Source organism: Neofelis nebulosa, chromosome 11, assembly GCF_028018385.1.
Source record: "Neofelis nebulosa isolate mNeoNeb1 chromosome 11, mNeoNeb1.pri, whole genome shotgun sequence".
Lineage (NCBI taxonomy): Eukaryota > Metazoa > Chordata > Mammalia > Carnivora > Felidae > Neofelis > Neofelis nebulosa.
The window spans coordinates 13,139,186-13,159,905 of record NC_080792.1 but is presented as its reverse complement, the minus strand read 5'-3'; the positions used below and the strand labels follow the sequence as shown (position 1 = coordinate 13,159,905).

Sequence of the window (20,720 nt, the reverse complement as noted above, 5' to 3'; positions counted from 1 at the left end):
GGGCGCATGTGTAGAGGGGGACACTTGAACCTGAGGCTGACAGACTTCAGCTAATTTTAACAGGCATGTGTAGGTATTGCAAAATTCTTAAGTTTCTGAATGACGTCATCCTCTAGAACAAATTTCTTAAAGGGTGCCTTAGCAAACAAGCATTTTTATAATAGTGATGTCTTTCTGAGTAAAATGTTGAATCACTCAAAGGATACAGATTAGAAAGGGAGAGAGAGGGGAAAAAAAATGTTCTGTGGGAGGGGCAGAGCTTTATAAAACCAGCCTTCTCCATGTGTGTACTCAGACAGCTCGCTGAGGACTGTTTCCTGTCGGGAGTGCCTCCGGGAATTACCAGGTATCTCACTGATTTTCATGGCCATCTCCATGAAATATGGTTTCATTTCTTCTTCTTTCCTGCTGCTATTACTAATATAATGAAAATTAAAGTGTGGGATGTCTTTAGAAAAAGAGTAAAAATGTAGGGGCATGTCTCGTTTAGATTTTTTTAAGTGAAAATATTGTCACTTAAGATTTGAACTAAATTTACATTTAATATTGAACCAAATTGACATTTAATATGGCACTAAATTAAGACTTAATCTTGAATCTCAGGAGCCAGCAAATGCCTGTGTAGCATTAACCAAACCAAAGTGCACACGCAGGTGATGATGCCAAATTCATCGAACAGGTTAGAATATGGATGTTCTTTACTAAGTAGGGTTTTGGCACTGAATTTGATGGAAAGAGTTAGGTTGATTAACATATATTCATTTAGGCAAGGAAGGTAAACTATAAATTGTATATAAATATCATAAAAATTTTTTAAAAAAGATGACGGTCTTTATAACGATCAGAAACCAGAAATGAAGCAAACTGGGTTGGGTCAGTTGAACACCAGAGTGTTATCTATTGAAGTTTAGTTTATAATTGGTCAATTTAGTGAAAGAGAAGAATTAGCCAAACTAGTTGTTGGATTGGTGGAAGTAATAGTTTCATAAATAATTTAATAACCATAAACAGACATTCATTATGAAAGTCACCAAACAACAGGAATTGCTTTTGATTTTGTTGGGAAGGGAATGTATAAGTTTGGGTGGGAGGTTTCCTGAAAGTTACTGTTTTCTCTTTGTTTGCATTGATGTTTGTGGTCAATTTCTAAGTACTCCCACCCTGTAGTCGCAAAACTGTTTCACAAGCCACAGCAAACTCAGATCTGGCATCCAGTGTCCATGGGAAGAGGGCTGTGATGGTGTGCCTGGGGGCCCCTCCCCACCTCTTGGTTCGTGTGCCGAGTCCCAGTGCACACTTGTCAACGTGTGTTGCAGGAAGTGACACAGATGTCACGGAGCCCAGCCCCACATATGCTCTCCATTTATTCTTCTCCATGATAATATTAAACCTTAATTAGCGGCATGATATTTGGAAGGTAATGAAACTGTAAATTGTGGGAGTTAAGAAATTCCAACAGGTGTTACCTGTTTGGGGCAATTATGCTATTTGATGTCATTCTGGGATGTCAGTTTGACATTGTCTTGGGCAGATTCCCTCCCAAATGTGAGCCATGGACTTGTCTGAGAGGAAACGCACTCTCTGTAAGCCTTGATAGATTCAGAAGGCTAAAAGCTTCTCAAACCCCATTTGAAAAGCACCAGGCTCGGAATCAGAAGACTGAGATTCGTGGCTTCGGAGCTCACTAGCTGGGCAAACTGCATGTTTATCCTTTGGTAACTAGATATTACTAGATTCTCCTGGGCAAGTGATTACATAAATTAAACAAAACAACGCTTCTGAAGGAATTTAGTAACGGCAGTATAGACGTGACATATTACTGTTTTATGTTACGTGCGGTTAATTGCACTTTATCTAAAAAATAAAAGCTAGACTTTTTAAAAGAAGCAAATGCATATGGGACAATTGAATTTTGTCCTTATTTACTTTTTTTTCTTTATAAAGTCGCCAGAAATCTAACTTGGCATTAAAAGCCTCTCCAATAGCTTGTCTTGACACTTAAACTTACACTTAAGTTTTGTTAGTGTCAAAGTGACCTACTACACAGGAGACTATGAAGATTTCGATATAGGAGAAGCCTACAGTTCGTTTTTCTGGCTCTGGGGCCTTATTTACATTTTTCATACGAGGTTAGAGAAATATTTTATTTATTATGCTAATTCTCAGTTTGTTTCCAAAATATTATTGATATAATTTACAAAAATCATCTGCCCAATAAGCCTAATTAACTTACAGATGGTTTTACATCAGTAGGAGGAAGAGGAAACAAATTTCTGAGTCACCCAAATTAATCTAATCTCAGTGATGAAGCAAGAAAAAACAAAAGTGAGGTTTTTTGTTTTGTTTTTCTTTTCTTTTTCTCTTTCTTTCTTTCTTTCTTTTTCTTTCTTTCTTTCTTTCTTTCTTTCTTTCTTTCTTTCTTTTTCTTTCTTTCTTTCTTTCTTTCTTTCTTTCGTTCTTTCTTTCTTTCTTTCTTTAACTTAATACTCCTTCTAGGAGCATAACAGACTCACTACTTTCCTATTTTCATTTCCTCTTTCTAGCATTTCTCAAGCTAGTAACTTGCCCAAACTCTTACACACAACAGTGCAGTTCATCACCAGCAGGACAGGCAGTGGGGGGCATTGGCTCGAGTGGGTTTCTGAAGCAGACCTAGGCTTGAATCCCTGCACCATTGCAAGTACCTTATGCAAGTTTCTTAGCCTGTCTCAGCATCAGGAGGTAACCTATAAGGCAAAGTATCTACCTTTTGCAGATCCTGTGAGGATTGAATGAGAAGAGGTGACAGTTTCAGGGACAACTTTTGCTTAATTTACAACTGTGTCCTGATAAAATACAAATGAGAAACCTTGAAACAAAATGGCAATACTTTTCTTAAAAAGAAGGGTTCATGACCCAAGTGGTCACCTAAGACAGCCACGGATGGGGAGGAAGGTGAGTGCTGGCCCTTGTTTGGGAGGAAAGTGAGTGCTGGCCCTTGTTCGGAAGCCTGCTGAGTGAGCCAAGCCTACAGATGCAGGATGTCCTTCACCTTGGGGCCTACCCTCAGCCCCTCCTCAGCTCTGAGAAGCCACCATCACAGAAGATTTCCTGTGGGATCGTGAGTGTCAGCGTCATGTGGTAGATTTATATATTTTGGTTAATTATAGGGTGTGTTTTAAGCCACCGTGAGAGCATAATACACAGTCGAGAAATGATCACTGGCCAGTACTAACAGATACCTACACACCTCGGGTGTGTCCATGCATTCCTCTGCACACGGAGTCTTGGGTCACGGAAGGTGTGTCTGTCCTTTATCTTCAGGTGGTGATAGGGTGTGTGTGTGTGTGTGTGTGTGTGTGTGTGCGCGCGCGTGCACGTGCGTGTTTCATGCTCCCAGGATGATCTCTATGGTTTTGCCTACAATGGTCTTTCCTGCTAGAGGGTGTCAGGAGAAGCAGGTGGCCGTTCCAGCACCCCCATACTGAACTCCCTAGCAGAGGGAGCTGTTTCATAGCCGGCTGCAGATGTAGGTGTGTGTGTGGTGGTGGTCGGGGGGACGGGAGGTAGGAGCTGGGTGAAAATACCAACCCTCAAACAATGACTCTAAGCCGCTTCTAGAAGCAGGGAATCTGAAAGAAGATTGACAGTCTCAACCTGGGGCCAACAAGAATAAGTGTGCATGTGGCACACATTTGAATATGTGTGTGTTTGCTTCTGTGCGTGCTGTATATTTGTGGATGCAGCTCAGAGCTTGAGAGCATGACCGTGGAGGCCACCCCACCTGGCTTCAATGCCTAGTCCTGCCCCTCCCAGGTGAGGGACGCTGGTCACTTCTCTGATGCTCTGGGCAGCAGTTTCTTCCTTTGTAAGACATGAATAGCAATGCCTTTCTCAACGGGGTTTGGCAAGAATTCAATGGTTGGTAAAATGTTTAGGACAGCATCGGTTGTATAGTAAGAATCTAATGGACGCTGTTTATTGTTATTATTGTTATTATTATTGTGTGGGGTATCACTACTCATCTTTTAACTGTTCACTACATCTCAGGATCGGCCACATCATCCCCAGGATCCAATGCAAAAAGAAAATGCAGAACCCCCTGTTTAAAATGACTAAGTTTCATTATTTTATGAGTAAGTTACTCAAGCTGGTGAGAGCAGAGCATCTCACCAAGCACGGAGCCCTTTGTGGCTGCACAGGTCACACGAGCATGACGCCCTCCGGCCTCTACTTCATGTGGTTCCATAAAGGAAGAGCAGAGAGGGAGCCCCTGTCCCGTGCAGGGTACACCCTGTGCTACTCTGCTGATATCACCCAAAATATTGAGTCACATTTTAGAGCTGTTTTTTTTTTTTTTCTTCCTCACTTTCCTTCTAGGCTGAAACAATGGAAGACCTTTATGTGGCAAACACGATCTTCGCCCTCAATTTTTTCAAGCATCTGGCAAACACCAGCACCACCCCGAATCTCTTCTTCTCCCCCTGGAGTATCTCATCCACCATGGCCATGGTCTACCTGGGTGCCAGGGGCAACACTGCAGACCAGATGGCCAGGGTAAGTGTTTGTGAAAGCCCCAAACCAGGACTGGGTCATTCCTGAGTGGAATGATAGAATCGCAATATCATGGTTCGGAGGTAGCTTGACTGCAACAATTGTAACGTGCCCTTACGACACAAGTGGCCTAGATTCAAATCTGCAGAACCGCTAAACCACGGAAACTCACAACCGTCGAGTCGAGTGCAGAGGGCGCACCAGAGTTTCTGCTCGTGCAAGGCTGGAAACAGTGACAACATCCGGTGTCTTATAACATAATGTTTACACTTTCCAAAGCATTTTGCGTGCTTTATCTCATTTGGCTTTAAGACAAGTGTCATTTTACAGTTGGAAGACAAGGCAGTGTGAGCCCAGCAGCTCCCAGGGTCTCCTGCGGTTTCTTCACTCCTAGATCAGGCTCTGGTTTTTGTTTTGTTTTTAAGTTTGTTCATTTGTTTCGCGACAGACAGAGACAGTGCGAGCGGGGGGAGGGGCAGGGAGCGAGAGAGAATCCCGAGCAGACTCCACGCTGTCAGCCCATGGCCCGATGCGGGGCTCGAACTGATGAAACCATGAGACGGTGACCAGAGCTGAAAACGAGATTCGGAGGCTTAACTGACTGAGCCGCCCAAGTGCCCCTAGATCAGGCTCTTTCAATGGTCTACCGCTGTGATGTGTCCGCTCCTCACACAATCAAAGAATCCCTCCAGTGGTTTTAAGAGAGTGTCATGAAGAGTTGGTCACCACACTGCTGGAGAGACAAGGGGAGCGTGTGACATCACAGGGCCTCGGCCACGTTATCCACCCCGTGGGGTCATGTCAACAAAATGGGGTGTGGCACGACGGCTCCGTTTTCCAAATCGAGGTCCGCAGGGTGTGCAGCAGCATTGTGAGGTATTTACGTCAAGGCCGCTGGCTTCAGTCCTTGGTGAAGGGACATAAGCTCAGTCAGGGGACACTTTCGCTGAGTCAAGGGCCTTGGAAATACATTGAACCCCGCACCACGGCGCTCCCACGGGATGAATTCGGTACTTTTAAAAGGCACATGTTCCTGAGACATCCTCGGTCCGTGAGCCAGATACGGTCATCACGCAATTAAGATTCTTTCAGATTCACAGACACACAAACCTTGACATTGTGTGCTTGAAATCCAGTCTCCACTTTCTCACAAGCACGGACTGTGTTTGAGTCACGCCAAAGTGCCCCTGGCCATGTTCGCGTTTCCCATGAGAACCATGGCTGAGTGCAGATGCGTCCTCTGGTGCACAGTGACCCATTTACCTTGGGCCTTGCTTGAGGTGGTTCACAGAAAGAGTGTTAGCCAATCTCACTGCAGGAGGAAAGGAAGAAAAAAACCATCACTCCCTGTGTGTGCTTGGTAGTTTAGCCATCAAGACTTTCAACAAAATTCGGTTGCTCAACTCTGATACCAGCAACATTTGGCAACACCTCTTCCTCTTAATTTTCTTCCCCTTGAAAAAAGAAAAACCGTGAGCTGCGTTGCAAACTTTAGAAAACGGCGGGGTCTTAATTAAAAAAAAATTTTTTAATGTCTATTTATTTTTGAGAGACAGAGCACGAGTTGGGGAGGACAGAGAGAGAGAGGGAGACACACACAGAATCCGAAGCAGGCTCCAGGCTCTGAGCTGTCAGCCCAGAGCCCGACGCGGGGCTTGAACTCATGGACCCCGAGATCATGACCTGAGCTGAAGTCGGACGCTTAACCGACTGAGCCACCTAGGCGCCCTGGGTCTCAATTTTTTTTTAATGAAGAAGGGATCAGAAGCGATATGTTTTGAGGGAAAATGATAAGTGAAGTAAGTACTCTACGTTGTTAAAATGGAAAAATAGATTTTGATCCCAAAGGCAAATGAACTTGCTGGTCACTCTGGGCACAGTACAGCTTTTCCGTATTGGGAAAGAGCTTTAAGCTCGTGGGTCTATGCAAGGATTTTATGTTTTCCTGTAACTCCGCTGCATGTACGGATTTTAAACTTTAAAGGCAAATTTGGTTAATTCTCTACTAAAAAGAAAAATAGGCTGGTTGGCTTGGAGGAGGAAGCAAGGACTTGGGGGGACAGGCCAGGTTGGGTTTGAGCGGTGGCTTTGCCACTCTTTATGAGGTGTGTGAGGAAAGGCATTGAAAGTCCCTGCACCTCAGTTTTCTCATCTACGGTATGAGAATGGAAATACCCAGCCTGCAAGACAGTTGTGCAGATTAGAGATAACATGAAAAGCAGCTGCTGGCAGTCCTTGGTCTAACAGCTAATGCTTTATTAGTGCCTTAGCGAGGCACCTTTCTAAGAGCGTTTTATGAATTTGCCCCCATGCTACACAATCCTATGAGGCAGAGTCTATGATCACCATACTCATTTTGCAGATAAGGAAGCAGGGGCAGGAAGCGGCTGCATTGTTGAGAATTGGTGCGGCTGGTAAAGACGGTGGTGTTGTAGTGGGAAGAAAGGAAGACATCGAAAGGATGAACTCTGGTAGCACACATCTATGTGAGACCGGCATGCAAGCAAGGAGTGTTTCTTCTAGCTCTTTTTATTTTCTACTTTTTTTGTAGTGTTTATTTATTTTTGAGAGAGAGAGCCATAGAGCATGAGTGGGGGAGGAGCAGAGAGAGAGGGAGACACAGAATCGGAAGCAGGCTCTGGGCTCTGAGCTGTCAGCACAGAGCCCGACACGGGGCTCAAACCCATGAACTGTGAGATCATGACCTGAGCTGAAGTTGGAACGCTCTACTGACTGAGCCACCCAGGTGCCTCTCTTCCAGCTCTTCTGTTCAGGATAAGGCCACAGACCCGCCCCGGCTCAGCTGCCTATCTGGGCAGTGTGCCTGCCTCCCTATTTACTCCATGACTCAGCACGGCCCAGGGTCCCCCCTCCCATTTCCCAGTTTCTGCAGGGGCTTTTGCAATGATTCAGGAAGGCTTTGCAGTGTCTCAGGAAGGCTTTAGTGCTACCCAGGAGACTCCTGATTTAAGCATCACCCTCCCTAGGAGGGATGAAAACCAGAAATGCTGTTTCAGGGACAGAGTAGGACCACTTCTCTTCAGAAGGTCAGCTAGGACTTATGGTGTAGAATCTGAGGAGCAGAGAAAGATCCCACAACCCCTGCCACCTTTCCTTCCAACCCAGACACTCACCCCCTGGCTGGATAAGCCTGCCTTTCCTTTGGTAGCCGAGTCCCCACCATCAGTCTGTTTACCAGATCAGTTCCTCCTCACCGTGGGCCCCACAAGGGATGTGCCGCAGGACCAGTGGGACCCAAGGGCTGTTGGAGGCTGGCGGGAGGCCTGGGTACAGGGCCAGCCTGGGGGTGCTGAGCCTGGAGAGGCCAGGCTGGAAAGTTGTAATGCTGGGAAGGAGTCTGAGGCAGCTTCATAGAGGGCCAGTCTGCACCTGCCAGCTTCACTGTGATATCTGGATCTGCCACCTACAACATAAAGAGGTTCATAGTGTCAACTGACCCCTGTCACCTGCCCCCCACCTGGATGTTCATTTCTATGTGTAATACGGTATGTGTGAGTATTTTAGGCGATACCTGTTAAGATTAGCTGTTTTTATGCTCAAACTGACTTTGTCTTGTAGTTTTTGACAGATTAAAAGTATGTAGTACATAAGGCCGTTGAAAAGGGAGGTCACGAATTAACTTTATTACTTTCTTCAAAATACTGGCATTTTTTTATCAAGGCAACTTATGGGCTGGATGATAATTTAGATGATTTCGTGAAGAGGTTATAAATCATATCCATAGTAACAAATTGTTGTCAAAATGGCCAGCATATGGATTAATATAAAATAACTCAGGCTGTTTTCTATGAGGGAAATTTCTTATATATTATGTAAAAATATATATTATTTTTATATTATAATACAATATATATTCTAGTATATTTTGTATAAAGAGTATCTGTGCTCGTTCCCCGACGCAAAGGCAGGGAAACAGACAGGACCACTAAGAGGTATTTGATTGCCACTGGTTTACGGGTCAAGTAATCTAGCAGGAAAATATACTCATAAATCTATTCCCTCTAATTCCAATTGTAGGTGTTTCAGTTTAACAAAGTTGGAGCCCATGACGTCCCTGCAGTGACCCCGGAGAAGTTCACGGGCTGTGAACTCATGCAGCAGATCCAGAAGGGCCCTTATCCTGAGGCTATTTTGCAGGTATCTGACTCACTGGTTCCTAATTTCTTTTGTATTTTATTTCTGGAATCTTCTTGTCTTAAAGTCACAATGTTAGACAAGGAAAGAAACTAGTACAACTTCCCCTGTTCATCGAAAGAAAACTGAGACTCAGAACCCTTAAATAAATATCCTACGGGCACACCGCGAAGCACGGGCAGGGCCGGGGTAGAAGCTATACTTTATGACTTTCAGGCCAAGACTGAGTCTAAATTTGATCACACCCGGAGCTGGGCATGTGTAATTTATTCTGAAACTGAGGTAGCAACTCCTAGAATACACATGCACGGATGCAGAGTTCCAGGTAGGAGAAGGTAAGGAGTGACCAAAACTTGAGGAGTGGGGTAGGTCGTGCCCAGTGATTTTGTGAGAGACCATCGACACTTAGATCTCCCTCCAGACCCCTCTATCTATCATCTGTCCATGTGTGTAATGTGTGTGTGTGTGTGTGTGTGTGTGTGTGTGTGTGTATGTATCTATTTATCATCTGTCTATCTCAGACTAATATCTTTTCTCAGTACTCTATTTCCTTAAACACAAGCTATCCAGCTAACTTACAAGAACTGGGCATAGATGTGCTCCTATTGAATAAACAACTTCCATAATCACGCTTGTGAGTTAGGCGGGGGAGATACCTCCCATAGCTTCCTTCTTGGGAATGGTACTCCATCTGTCCACTGCCCAAGGAATTATGGGCTAGAGGCAGTGGAGAGACCCCCTTCAATATGGAGACTCAGCCAGGTCTCCCGTGACACCTGGGACAGTCCATCTGCAGGGTTCCGGGCTTGGCTGCTGCAGCGACTAAGCCCCATTGTCTATCATCATGCTTACAAACTCGGGGTTGAGGATCAGAATTCCTCTTTGTTTTCAAGGCTTCCGAAAACCCAGATTTTCCACTGCACAAACTGCCCTTTAATTGTAAAATGGGTACTTTCAGGCATTATATGAACTTTTTCTAGATCCCGTCTAGATTTTAAATGTTAATGTAATAAAATTCCTTAGAGACCTGGAAGTTTAGGAAATCATAAAAGAAGCCTCACTTTCTTTAAGATGTCGGTCACTTCACGGTTAAGTACAACCTGTAGGCGCAGCAAAATTTGAAACAAGTGAAACATTACCTCATTAGTTTTAATGCACTGCATCAAAAGTATTTCCTCAGAGATTCCTCTAAAGCGTCAGAAAAAAGTATATCTTAATACAGCATTTTATTGTTGCATTGAAAAAAAAATGTTTGCTTAAGAAATAACTTGTTTAGTCGTCCTGTGTTATATAAATAGAGTCCCTCTTTTCTGTTTAAGGCACAAGCTGGAGATAAAATCCATTCATCTTTCCATTCGCTCAGCTCTGCAATCAACGCATCCACAGGGGGGTATTTATTGGAGACTGTCAATAAGCTGTTTGGAGAGAAGTCTGCGAAATTCAAGGAAGTAAGTGAAACCTGTAATTGAAATTGCAAGGCCCCCAACATGCCATGAGGTCACTTTCAAAGCTGTAGTCTGAGAGAATCTGTAGTCGTGGAGAGAATCAGAGTTCCACGCAAGCTCCCTAAGGCTCCTGAACGCCCTTGGTCGTGGCAGGCTCCCCTTGTTGGATGACCCCTCCCATGGCTGCAAAAGCCTCGTGTGCAGAATGAGTCCTAAATATAGAGGGACAGTGATTTCCAGAGCTGCTACCACAAGCCCAGCCTTTCCCTCCTACCTAGTGTCTATAACGCACAGTGCAGGAGGGCAAATGAGTGTGGGGAAGAGGGTCAACAGAGCACTTATAATCCACACCATTTCCTCTTCCAGCCCCCAACCCCCCCATCCCCCTCCACCCCTACCCCTACCTACTCAGGCCCCTGAGTCTTGATAGGAGAGCTCGTGATTTACAATTATACTAAGACTTGTTCGGTATATATTCGATGTAACCTTTGGCCCATTTCTTGTTTTAAAGGAATATATACAACTGTCCAATAAATACTACTCTACGGAACCCCAGGCACTTGACTTCCTAGAATGTGCAGAAGAAGCCAGAAAAGAGATTAATTCCTGGGTCAAGACTCAAACCAAAGGTAAAACCAAAGCAATTATTTTCTGTTCTTCTCTTATAAAACTCTGATCTATTTACCAAAAAAAAAAAAAAAAAAAAAAATCATTCCTATACTTAGCCCTAACTCCCTTAAAATTCACCCAATCTTAGTTATTTGCTTAATGTAACCTTTTTCTTGTTTAGCTGAGTGGCATTTTAAGTGAGAAAAATAGTTGAGGTCTAACTAATGGAAGATGTAAGTTCGGTACTTAAATAATCTGATTTTGATGTGACCTTGGGATGGACTGTGACAGCAGACAGACATGTTTTCCAATGTAGGAAATAATCAGAACTGAAATCATTGTGCTCTGTGTCTACTGTGGACAAAAACAAAGAAAAGAGATGTGACCCTCCAGTGAGTAACCGGTGTGAGACCATCGGCAGTAGAAAGAGAGGGGCCAGAAAACTATTTTAACTGTTTTTCACCATTCAGAGTCCATCTGCCGTGAAGTTCCTTTGGTCCCTGATAAACCACTTCTGCTGTTGCAGCTCAAGCCCCCAATTCTTTGTGAAGGCTCCTGCCTCACTTTGTATTCGTCACAAGGACTCAAACTTAATTAAACCTTCCGTCCGTTGTTCCTGAATTCAATCCTTCAGTCAACAATGGTATTTATCCATCACATATTATGTGCCAGGCGCTGAACATGCGAAGGAGGCTGAAAATGGCAAATGAAACAGAACCCAGACTCTAGTTTAATCCAACAGCCTGTGCTTCACCACTCTTGGCTCTCGAGCTCATTCCTACCGCCATGCTTACTTTTTATGCGTTCCTTAACTTCAGAGTTTAAGTGGCAAACCAAAGTCCTAGCCTTGCCTAGAGGCATCTCCCAGCCACGTTCTCATCTCCCCCTCTTCTCCACTCCTTTGGTGCTTTGTCAGCTTCATGATGCCTGTTAAGGTTTGCCTTGTACAGCCTTGAACTGTTACCGAATGCATTTGAGTTTGTTAACTTTGCCATCCCACATAGACCACCATACTTGCGGGGAGGGCCAATATGTCCACCTCTCCTGTGTCCTCGCAAAAATTAGCACAGTCTTTGGCTGATAATGGAAAGCCTTCATTCTTCCAAATTTCCACGTAGAATTATAAGTCTTAAACAAATAATTACTGAATAGCAACATATAGATGGATTTCTAAGAAGAAAAACAGAGATTATTATGAAGGCAGAGCTGTTTTGGTATTTCATAGATTAATGAGCTGTTAGGACTGGAAAGGTCCTTGGAGATAACTTATCCAAATTTACCCCTTTAGGGTTGTAGACTCCAGGCCCCTGAGACGTTAATCAACTCATTCAAGATTTCACTATCAGTGAGTGGTGAAGCTGGGGGTTCCTCTTCTTTGATCCCTAGTCTCATTCTGGAATTCTTCATTTGGATGTTTAAAGAGTTTGTTTGGTAACTTAGGCAAAAAACAACATTTCACGTGACTTGTGTGTAAAACATTGTTTCCGGCAATAGTTTGGCGTGGCTGGGTTTCCCGGCTCCCATACTGGGAAAAAGCATATGAATTAAGCTCTGTAGAATTTCAAAAATATTTTTGTTTCTCTGAAAATAGTCCATCTACTTCTGTTATTCATTTCTATTGTGGATTTTGAAATTACTATTCTAAAATAGTGATGAACTGGAGACACACAGGAAGCAGAGAACGTGAAGATTAACAGAAATGAAAGTAAAAACTGCAGAATTCAGGAGACATGTGGAAGTTTTTCTTTTTTGGAAGAGCACGAACCGTTTCTCTTCAAGTATTGCCTTCAGTGGCTGTGAATCTAAGAATTACATTGTTACAATGCCAAGCCATCCTTGGATGTTCCAATTTCTGAGAACCTTCCTTCCCGGGCACACTCTTGTATTCCCTTCTCTGCATTGCCATGGGACTTTGCAATCTCATAGTTTCTTACACATTGTTTGACAGCTGGTTTTGAATGCCTCTTCCAATATTCTCAGCCCCACCAGGGCAGTATTTCTTTTTTTCTCCTCTTGTTTCTGTATGACTCCTAGTGAAGGTCTAGCAGGACTTTAAAAAAAAAAAAAAAAAAAGTTTTTGAATGGATCCATGGATCAGACCCATTGATTGTCTGGACCAGATCTAGAAGGAGCACCAAACTTTGAGAGACTTTGAGAGAACAAAGGAGGTGAAAGTCTTTCCAAGTTTGATGGTCATTCTAAATTTTCGATGCATTACTCCTCCATTTTCTCTTGGAATTTGCAAACCTTCTGAGAAATGTGGTCTGCTTTATTTATGCTTTGAATAAATTGGGAGAAAAACTTGAGCTTGAGGCCATCACCTCTGCAGAGTTTGACAATTGTAGATGACGAGTTTGATGGTGACTCCAAGGATTTCAAATCATAGTAAGGTCACGCTTCTTGGTCATGAAACCTAACATGTGTCATGTTTTCCATAGGCAAAATCCCAGACTTGTTACCTGAAGGTTCTGTAGACAGGGACACCAAGATGGTCCTGGTGAATGCTGTCTACTTCAAAGGAAAGTGGAAAACTCCGTTTGAGAAGAAATTAAACAGGCTTTATCCTTTCCGTGTGAATGCGGTATGAGACAAGATGAATTATGAATTTTCCTGAAATATGTTTTAGGATCTTAGCCAAGACAGAGGAAGAAAACTTAAAGACCATGCATGAACTGAACAGTCTGCATAAACTGTTTCTCTTCAAGTATTGCCTTCAGTGGCTGTGAATCTAGGAATTATGTTGTCACAGTGCCAAACCATCCTTCGGGCTGATTTTTTTTTTCCCAATTTTATAATAATTTGAGGGAATTCTCTGTTTATTTGTTAATGACCACATTCATTCTGTCATTTATGTCACAAAGTTAAGTGAAGCCTTGGCAGTTTTCAGTAGTAGCCAAGAACAGTGATGCCTGGGGGATATATTGAGTGGACGTTTGGAAGCTGGTCACATGACACTGACTTGCTCGTCATACATTATGCACATTGGACAGTGGGTTGACTCTTTCAAACTACTGAGTATCACTCAGTAATTTTCTGAGAGGCCATATGAATAGTGGTGGAGACCATGGGCTTTGTAATTATACAATCGTGGATGTAGATGTAGGCTCCACCACTAGGGTTCTACTACTGACCAGACAAGACCTTATTTATCTTCCATGTGTTCCATTTTTGTGATCAATAACACTTGGCCATCGTAAGGTTTCAATGAGATTTCAAGGAATTCTTGGCCCATGGCAGGTACTAAACAAATATTTTAGTGTTATTATAATTATTATTATTGTCCATCTTAAAAATAACTATAAGGGCATACAAATAATTTGTTTTGTTGACTTTTAAGAATATATCTCCTCAACACCTAAGCCGAATCTATTCTCTTTTATGTCTAATTGTAAAACTCTTGACATCTTAATATCAACTTCCTTATTTTGCTTTTTAATAATTTTAGACTCAGCGCACACCTGTTCAGATGATGTACCTGCGTGAAGACCTGAACATTGGATACATAAGGGACCTAAAGACTCAGATTCTAGAACTCCCATACACTGGAGATGTTAGCATGTTCCTGTTGCTTCCAGATGAAATTGGGAATATGTCTACTGGCTTGGAGTTGGTAAGCTGTTCCAGCTTGTATTGGTTTAAACCTCTGGAGCTAAACTTACTTTCCCTGATAAACATGTCTGCACCTTAGAAAGTGGTATACAGTTTCTCACAGACACATAAATTGGTTAGTAATAAATGTGCACGTCACAAACTTTCATTCAGAGCATTAAAATATGTCACACAGGCTAACTTCCTGCAAAAATTTTACCAGTGTATTGAATTTTTATATCACCCACAATGTGGTAAAGTTAAAGTCATTGATTTTTTTTAAATGTTTGTTTATTTTTGAGAGAGAGAGAGAGAGAGACAGACAGACAGACAGAGACAGAGCATGAGCCGGAGGTGGGGGGGGGTGGGGTGGCAGAGAGAGAGGGAGACACAGAATCCCAAGCAGGCTCCAGGCTCTGAGCTGAGCCCAAAGTGTGGCTTGAACTCATGAACCACGAGATCATGACCTGAGCCAAAGTCAGACTCTTAACCAATGAGCCACCCAGGTGCCCTAAAGTCATTGATTTTTAACATTAGACTTTTAAGTTGTTTTCCTTCTTTTGCGAGCACTTACTGACTTTTTTTTTTAATGTGTGGATTTGTAGCTCGAAAGGGAAATAACCTATGATAAATTCATTAAGTGGACCAGTAAAGACACGATGGCCGAAGATGATGTGGAAGTGTACCTGCCCCAGTTCAAATTAGAAGAGCGTTATGAGCTCCAATCCATTCTCAGGAGCATGGGCCTAGAGGATGCCTTCAGCAAGAGCCAGGCCGATTTCTCTGGAATGTCTGAAAGGAATGACCTGTTTCTGTCCAAAGTGTTCCATCAGGCCACCGTGGATGTGAACGAGGAGGGCACTGAGGCAGCCGCTGGCACCGGGGCCACGATGTCAGGGAGAACTGGCCACGGTGGCCCACAGTTTGTGGCGGATCATCCTTTTCTCTTCTTTATCCTGCACAAAATCACTAAGAACATTCTCTTTTTTGGCAGGTTTGTCTCACCCTAAAGTGGAAAAGTTCTGTTTCTGCACAGTATTTTGTAGTATGAACTGTAAGCCTCAGAATTGCTGTTAGTTGCCATTTAGAGACTTTTTCTACCTATTTCTGGTTTTTTTTTTCCCCTCTGAACAACTTCTACTACACGCTAATGATAAGTACAGAAATAACTAGACCACTGTCAACCATAACTCTGCAACCCTGTTAACCATTTGGTCTCTAAGTGGAAGGATGTTCCATTTAGTTCTTCCTTACTATTTAGTTTATTTTGTAGCGTTGACTTTTACTGTATTATTTATTATTTTATATAATGGTTTTTGTTATTGTTCACCGCCAGTTGCTGAAGCTGATATAGTTAGAGAAGCAGGTGATCAGTTACTTTTCTACCTAAAAAAAATGGATTTGCTCATTTGTATAATGAAGAATGAGTAGTAGTCCTTCTATGCCCTTTATAACAAATACCCAGAAGAAAGCAGTGAACGACAGGAAAATGTATGTTATGTGCATTTCCAGCCTTAATGTATCACATGGTTGTGTCTATAACTTATGTGAAACTGCAAATATATAAAAAATAAACATGTCTCCACACAACCATTTGTTTGTTGTCCTTCCACTAGGTTTTTAGACCATAAGACCGTTATACCTCAATTCCCAGGAATCAAGCATCATGTCTCATTTTGGGGGACCAAAAAACCCACACAATAAAGGAGACAAGGGGAGAATTGATCCTGCAAGGAGCCCCACTGTTGGGAATGGGGTGGGATCGTGTGAAAAATGGTTTTGAGATGCCTTCTCATAGCAGTCAAAGGCACAGTGATTCAGAAGAGTTTGAGGCTTGGTGCTTAGGGGATACTCACATTTAAACTCAAGGATATCAGGAATAAACACCAAGTCCAGTGGTTCAGACATAGAACCAAGGTCAAGGTCATTGAGCTGAGAGTTCGGAGGAGGGGAAATGGGCTGGAGGAGAAATACAAATGGCTTCTTTTAGGGGTGTTTGTTTCAAAATAGCCCTGAAAGCTTTTGAGTGGGTCTTACTCAGAGCAGAATGTATTCTAAGTCCTGAGAACTAAGGCAGGTCTAGTTTGGGGAGTCTGAGCTGGTGGCAGAGTCTGGCTGCAGGAACGTGACTGGATCCTGGGAATGTTTCCCAGGCAGCCCCCTGCTTGTATTGGAAGACAGGGACCGATGACCCACTGGAACATGGTGGCTAAACAGGTTACCTCAGGCCCTTGACTGTCCACACCTAAAATCTCAGTGTTGGCACTTATGACTCATCTAACCATGGGCCTGGAATGGTGCTTCTATATACTTTGGTTTTCTTTCCTTGTCAACTAGAAAAAGTAAGGCTTTCCCATAAGGTTGCCATGATGGTTAAATGAATTCATACATCATAAGCAATTAAAAGAATGTAGATCGTGTACAGTGTTTAATAAATACTAGTGTTGGTGATCATTACCTTTGTCAGAAATAAAACTGTTACACTGTCAGCTTGTCAGAAGTAGAATCCCAGGGGCGCTTGGCTGGCTCAGTCAGTAGAACGTGTAACTCTTGATTTTGGGGTCGTGAGTTTGAGCCCCATGTTGGGTGTGGAGATTACTTAAATACAGTAAAATAATTTTAAAAATGTAGAATCCCAGAAAATTATAAAAAATTAAGTTTTAAAGGCTTGAACAGTGGTTTACTTCCTCTAAATCAGACATTATTGAAAATTAAGTGTTCTTGGGGCGCCTGGGGGGCTCAGTCGGTTGAGCGTCCGACTTCAGCTCAGGTCATGATCTCACGGTCCGTGAGTTCAAGCCCCGCGTCGGGCTCTGTGCGGACAGCTCAGAGCCTGGAGCCCGTTTCGGATTCTGTGTCTCCCTCTCTCTCTGACCCTCCCCCATTCATGCTCTGTCTCTCTCTGTCTCAAAAAAATAAATAAACGTTTAAAAAAAAAAAGAAAATTAAGGGTTCTTACCTCTTGCATTCTCTTATGCTGAAGTTCATTCTTTTGTGTGCTTCCAATAATTCAGCAAGAAAGCAGTAGCTTTCTGAATCACTGTGTCTTCAGGTTTCACTCTCATTATTAAGTTAGAATATGGACATAAAATTCTAGGTTCAAAGCCCTCTTCAGCACTTTAAGGGTGTGATTTTTATTGTCTTCTAGAACCAGATTTGCTGATGGGAGCGTTGATGTCAAGATTATTCTTGTTCCTTGTAGTTTTCATAACTTTCATTCTGTTTCCGACGATGTTCTTGATATTTCATTGCATTATGAATATTTTAAAAAATTGTTCTCAAATGTTTGTCTTGTTCATCGGCACATTTTTTTTCCATCTGGAAACTCGTGTCTTGTATCGGTTCTGGAAAACTCTCGGCCATTGCTATGGACCGAATGTTTGTGTCCCACCACACCCCCACTTACATATATTAAAACCCTAATTCCTAATGTAATGGTATTTGGAGATGGGGCCTTTGGGAAGTGGTTATGGTTAGATTAGGTCATGAGGGTGGAGTCCCATGATGTAATTGGTGTCCTTATGAGGAGATGAAGGGATCAGAGCTTCCTTTCTCCACCATATGAGGACACAGAGAGTAGACAGCCATCAAGAAGAGAGCCCTTACCAAGAACCCAACCGTGTTGTCATCCTGATCTCAGACCTCCAGCCTCCAGAAAGTAGGAAAAGTGAAAAAAGATGTTTGTTGTTTAAGCCACCCGGTCTTTATACTATACTATTCTCTTAGAGCAAAGCAAAGGGAATAGTATAGCTATTATCCACTCATTGTCTCTGCCCACTCTATCTGTGCTCTTCCTGGATTCCTATCTGAGTAATATTGAGGCATCTGGGGTGGCTCAGGCGGTTGAGTGTCTGACTTTGGCTCACGTCATGCTCTGACAGGTAGAAAGTTCGAGCCGCACATCAGGCTTGCTGCTGTCAGCACAGAGCCCCTTCAGATCCTCTGTCTCCCTCTCTCTCTGCCCTTCCCCCGCTCATGCTGTCTCTCAAAAATAAATAAACATTAAAAAAAAGAAGAATGATGCATCAGGAGTTCTTTCTGTTTCAAAATTATTTGGAATATCTAATACATTCATATGGTCTAAATGCCAAATATCATAAAAATCCCAGAGCAAAAACTATCCCTCTCACTCTTGTTGCCCATTCATATGGTTCCTATTCTCCATCCCTACTAGAAATGTCTGTACGTGTCGTCACATATACATAGGGCAGGCCATAAATAACAACAAACAAAATTGGGTTAATAATATTGTATTGTTAACTAAGGAGACTATTACCTCTTTTTCTCTCCCTTCCCACCCCCAAGCAGGCATCAGAATAACGCACAACCATTATTTTAATGACGGGGAGAGTATACCTATATGAAATTTGAGAGGTAAGTGGCAAAGGGATCTGGAGGTGGGTTAGGAGAAACAAATGAGCAAAACTTAGTCTGTGACTTTTGCTGAAGATGAAACAATTTCTTGGCCAGTTTGGCAAAATCCACATTGATGCATTTAGTGCAACATGAACTACAGCCAGTCTCCACGCTGTGCATTAACGCAGCCCAAGTCACTCTCTGGTGAACCGCTGTCAGTCAAGATAAAGAAGCCCCCTTAATCTCCAGCCTCCATGTGATACTTTCAGCTGAAAATAGTCTGGAGGCACCAGTGGATAATACTATCTGCTCAGCACATGTCGGGCAGGCACCACGGAATTTCCCACTGCAAGTCACATTCTCTAGTGAAGTCCAGAGAAAAACTCGGTGCTGGGTTCCCCACTAACATTCAAATGTTACACGCTGAGCCAGGTTCCCACGAGACGTGTGTCCCATGGAGATACAAACGCAAAGTGCATGAAGGACGTTCCAAATCTGTCATAAGTAGAGAGGCTCCTTCTCTCCTTCGATCCCTTTGGAATGTTCCCCCTGTCCTTCCTGCTCTCCATTCCTCTCACCACCTTGCCAAGCACAGGCATACAGCGGTAGAAAATGAGACAACAACTATTGTTTTCCCTGTGGAATAAATACGGAGGAGTGAGGGGACATTCGTAGGAAGAAGTAAAAGATAATCAAAAAATGATGAACCAGCATCTGACTCAGTGACGGTATCTAAAACATTAATCCAGTCCCCTTGTCCCTGGGGTGGGAGAATGGACATCCAACGTGTTGGAGTTATGCCCGGGTTCCACACCAACACACCAAAGGAGAAGAGGACCAATGTTCCTTGGCTGCCTCTCACACACGGCACCTTAAAAAAAAAGCAGCTTTGACGATTTAACAGCAAATATTTCGCCCATAATATTTTCTGTTTTACTGCCCATTACCATTCCACTAATTTGGAGTTTTCTATTTAAAAAATGTTTAATTCTTGCAATTTTTTAAATGTTTATTTATTTTTGAGAGAGAGAGAGAGTGAGCGGGGAGGGGCAGGGAGAGAGAGAGGGAGACAGAGCATCTGAAGCGGACTCCATGCTGACAGCAGAGAACCTGATGTGGGGCTCAAACTCATAAACTGTGAGATCATGACCTAAGCTGAAGTCGGATTTTTAATGGACTGAGCCACCCAGGTGCCCCTCTATTTTTTTTTTTTTTTAATTAAGAAGACTACTGGAGAAAACCACTATATTTGCTGCCAATTGGCAGCCTAGAGAAGAGATTAAGCAAGGAAAGTGTGGGTTACAATTTGTCAGCGTTCAGGTCTCTACATGCGGACAGACGTGGAAAATGTGGCTAATTAAGTAATTCAGGCAAAACCATAATCATCTAGCTCTGTCTTTTTATTTGAGCTCTAGGCCAAGATAAACTTGAAAGGAAGAGTGTCTGGGTTTCTGAGAGTGAATCAGAGGGTGGGGCTAAGAAAAGGGAGGTGCTAGAATTTTTAAAGAAGATTTCTACAGTTATAAGTTACTTAACTCAGCCACAATCGCTTACAGAAGGAGTCACTTGCCAGTTCTGCTCGTGTGGAAGAAAAACAAGGTATGGTAAAACTTTCTTTGTTTTAAAGTGTTTATTTATTTTCCCCTTCTTTGCTGAAGTGCCTAGGTAAGTAACAAATGATCAAGAGCTCCCTCAGACAGAAATAATAAGTAAAGAAAGCTTCATCCCTTCAAGAATTCTGTGCGAGTCAGACAGATTTAACCCCAATCTGCTTCAAAGTTTGTAGGGGAAAGAGGGCAAAGGGGGAGAGAGAGCATTCATTTAAAAGGAGGTACTGTTTTACCAGGAATGGTGAAACTAAACGGAATCTCCTTTAGTCACATTTCTAGATGGACGACCTCTGTATCCGTCAACCTAGGCAAAGAGAAATAGAGTACTGTTAGAATAATTGAGCCCCAACCCTTCTAACCCTTCTAGAAGAGAGGCTTGGCAACATGTATTTGAGGCCACTCATTAATGTATGGAACTAACGGT

General features: G+C 42.9%; 1 protein-coding gene across 1 annotated transcript; it reads left to right on the top strand.

Moving 5' to 3' along the window:
• Nucleotides 1-217: 217 nt before the first annotated feature.
• On the top strand, nt 218-15,920 carry SERPINB2 (serpin family B member 2). Its single transcript, XM_058691862.1, has 8 exons — nt 218-346; nt 4,360-4,536; nt 8,572-8,691; nt 10,008-10,136; nt 10,645-10,762; nt 13,181-13,323; nt 14,188-14,352; nt 14,936-15,920. The coding sequence occupies exons 2-8, from the start codon at nt 4,369-4,371 to the stop codon at nt 15,338-15,340; spliced, it is 1,248 nt and encodes a 415-aa protein (XP_058547845.1). The 5' UTR covers nt 218-346; nt 4,360-4,368; the 3' UTR covers nt 15,341-15,920.
• The last annotated feature ends 4,800 nt before the right edge of the window (nt 15,921-20,720 follow it).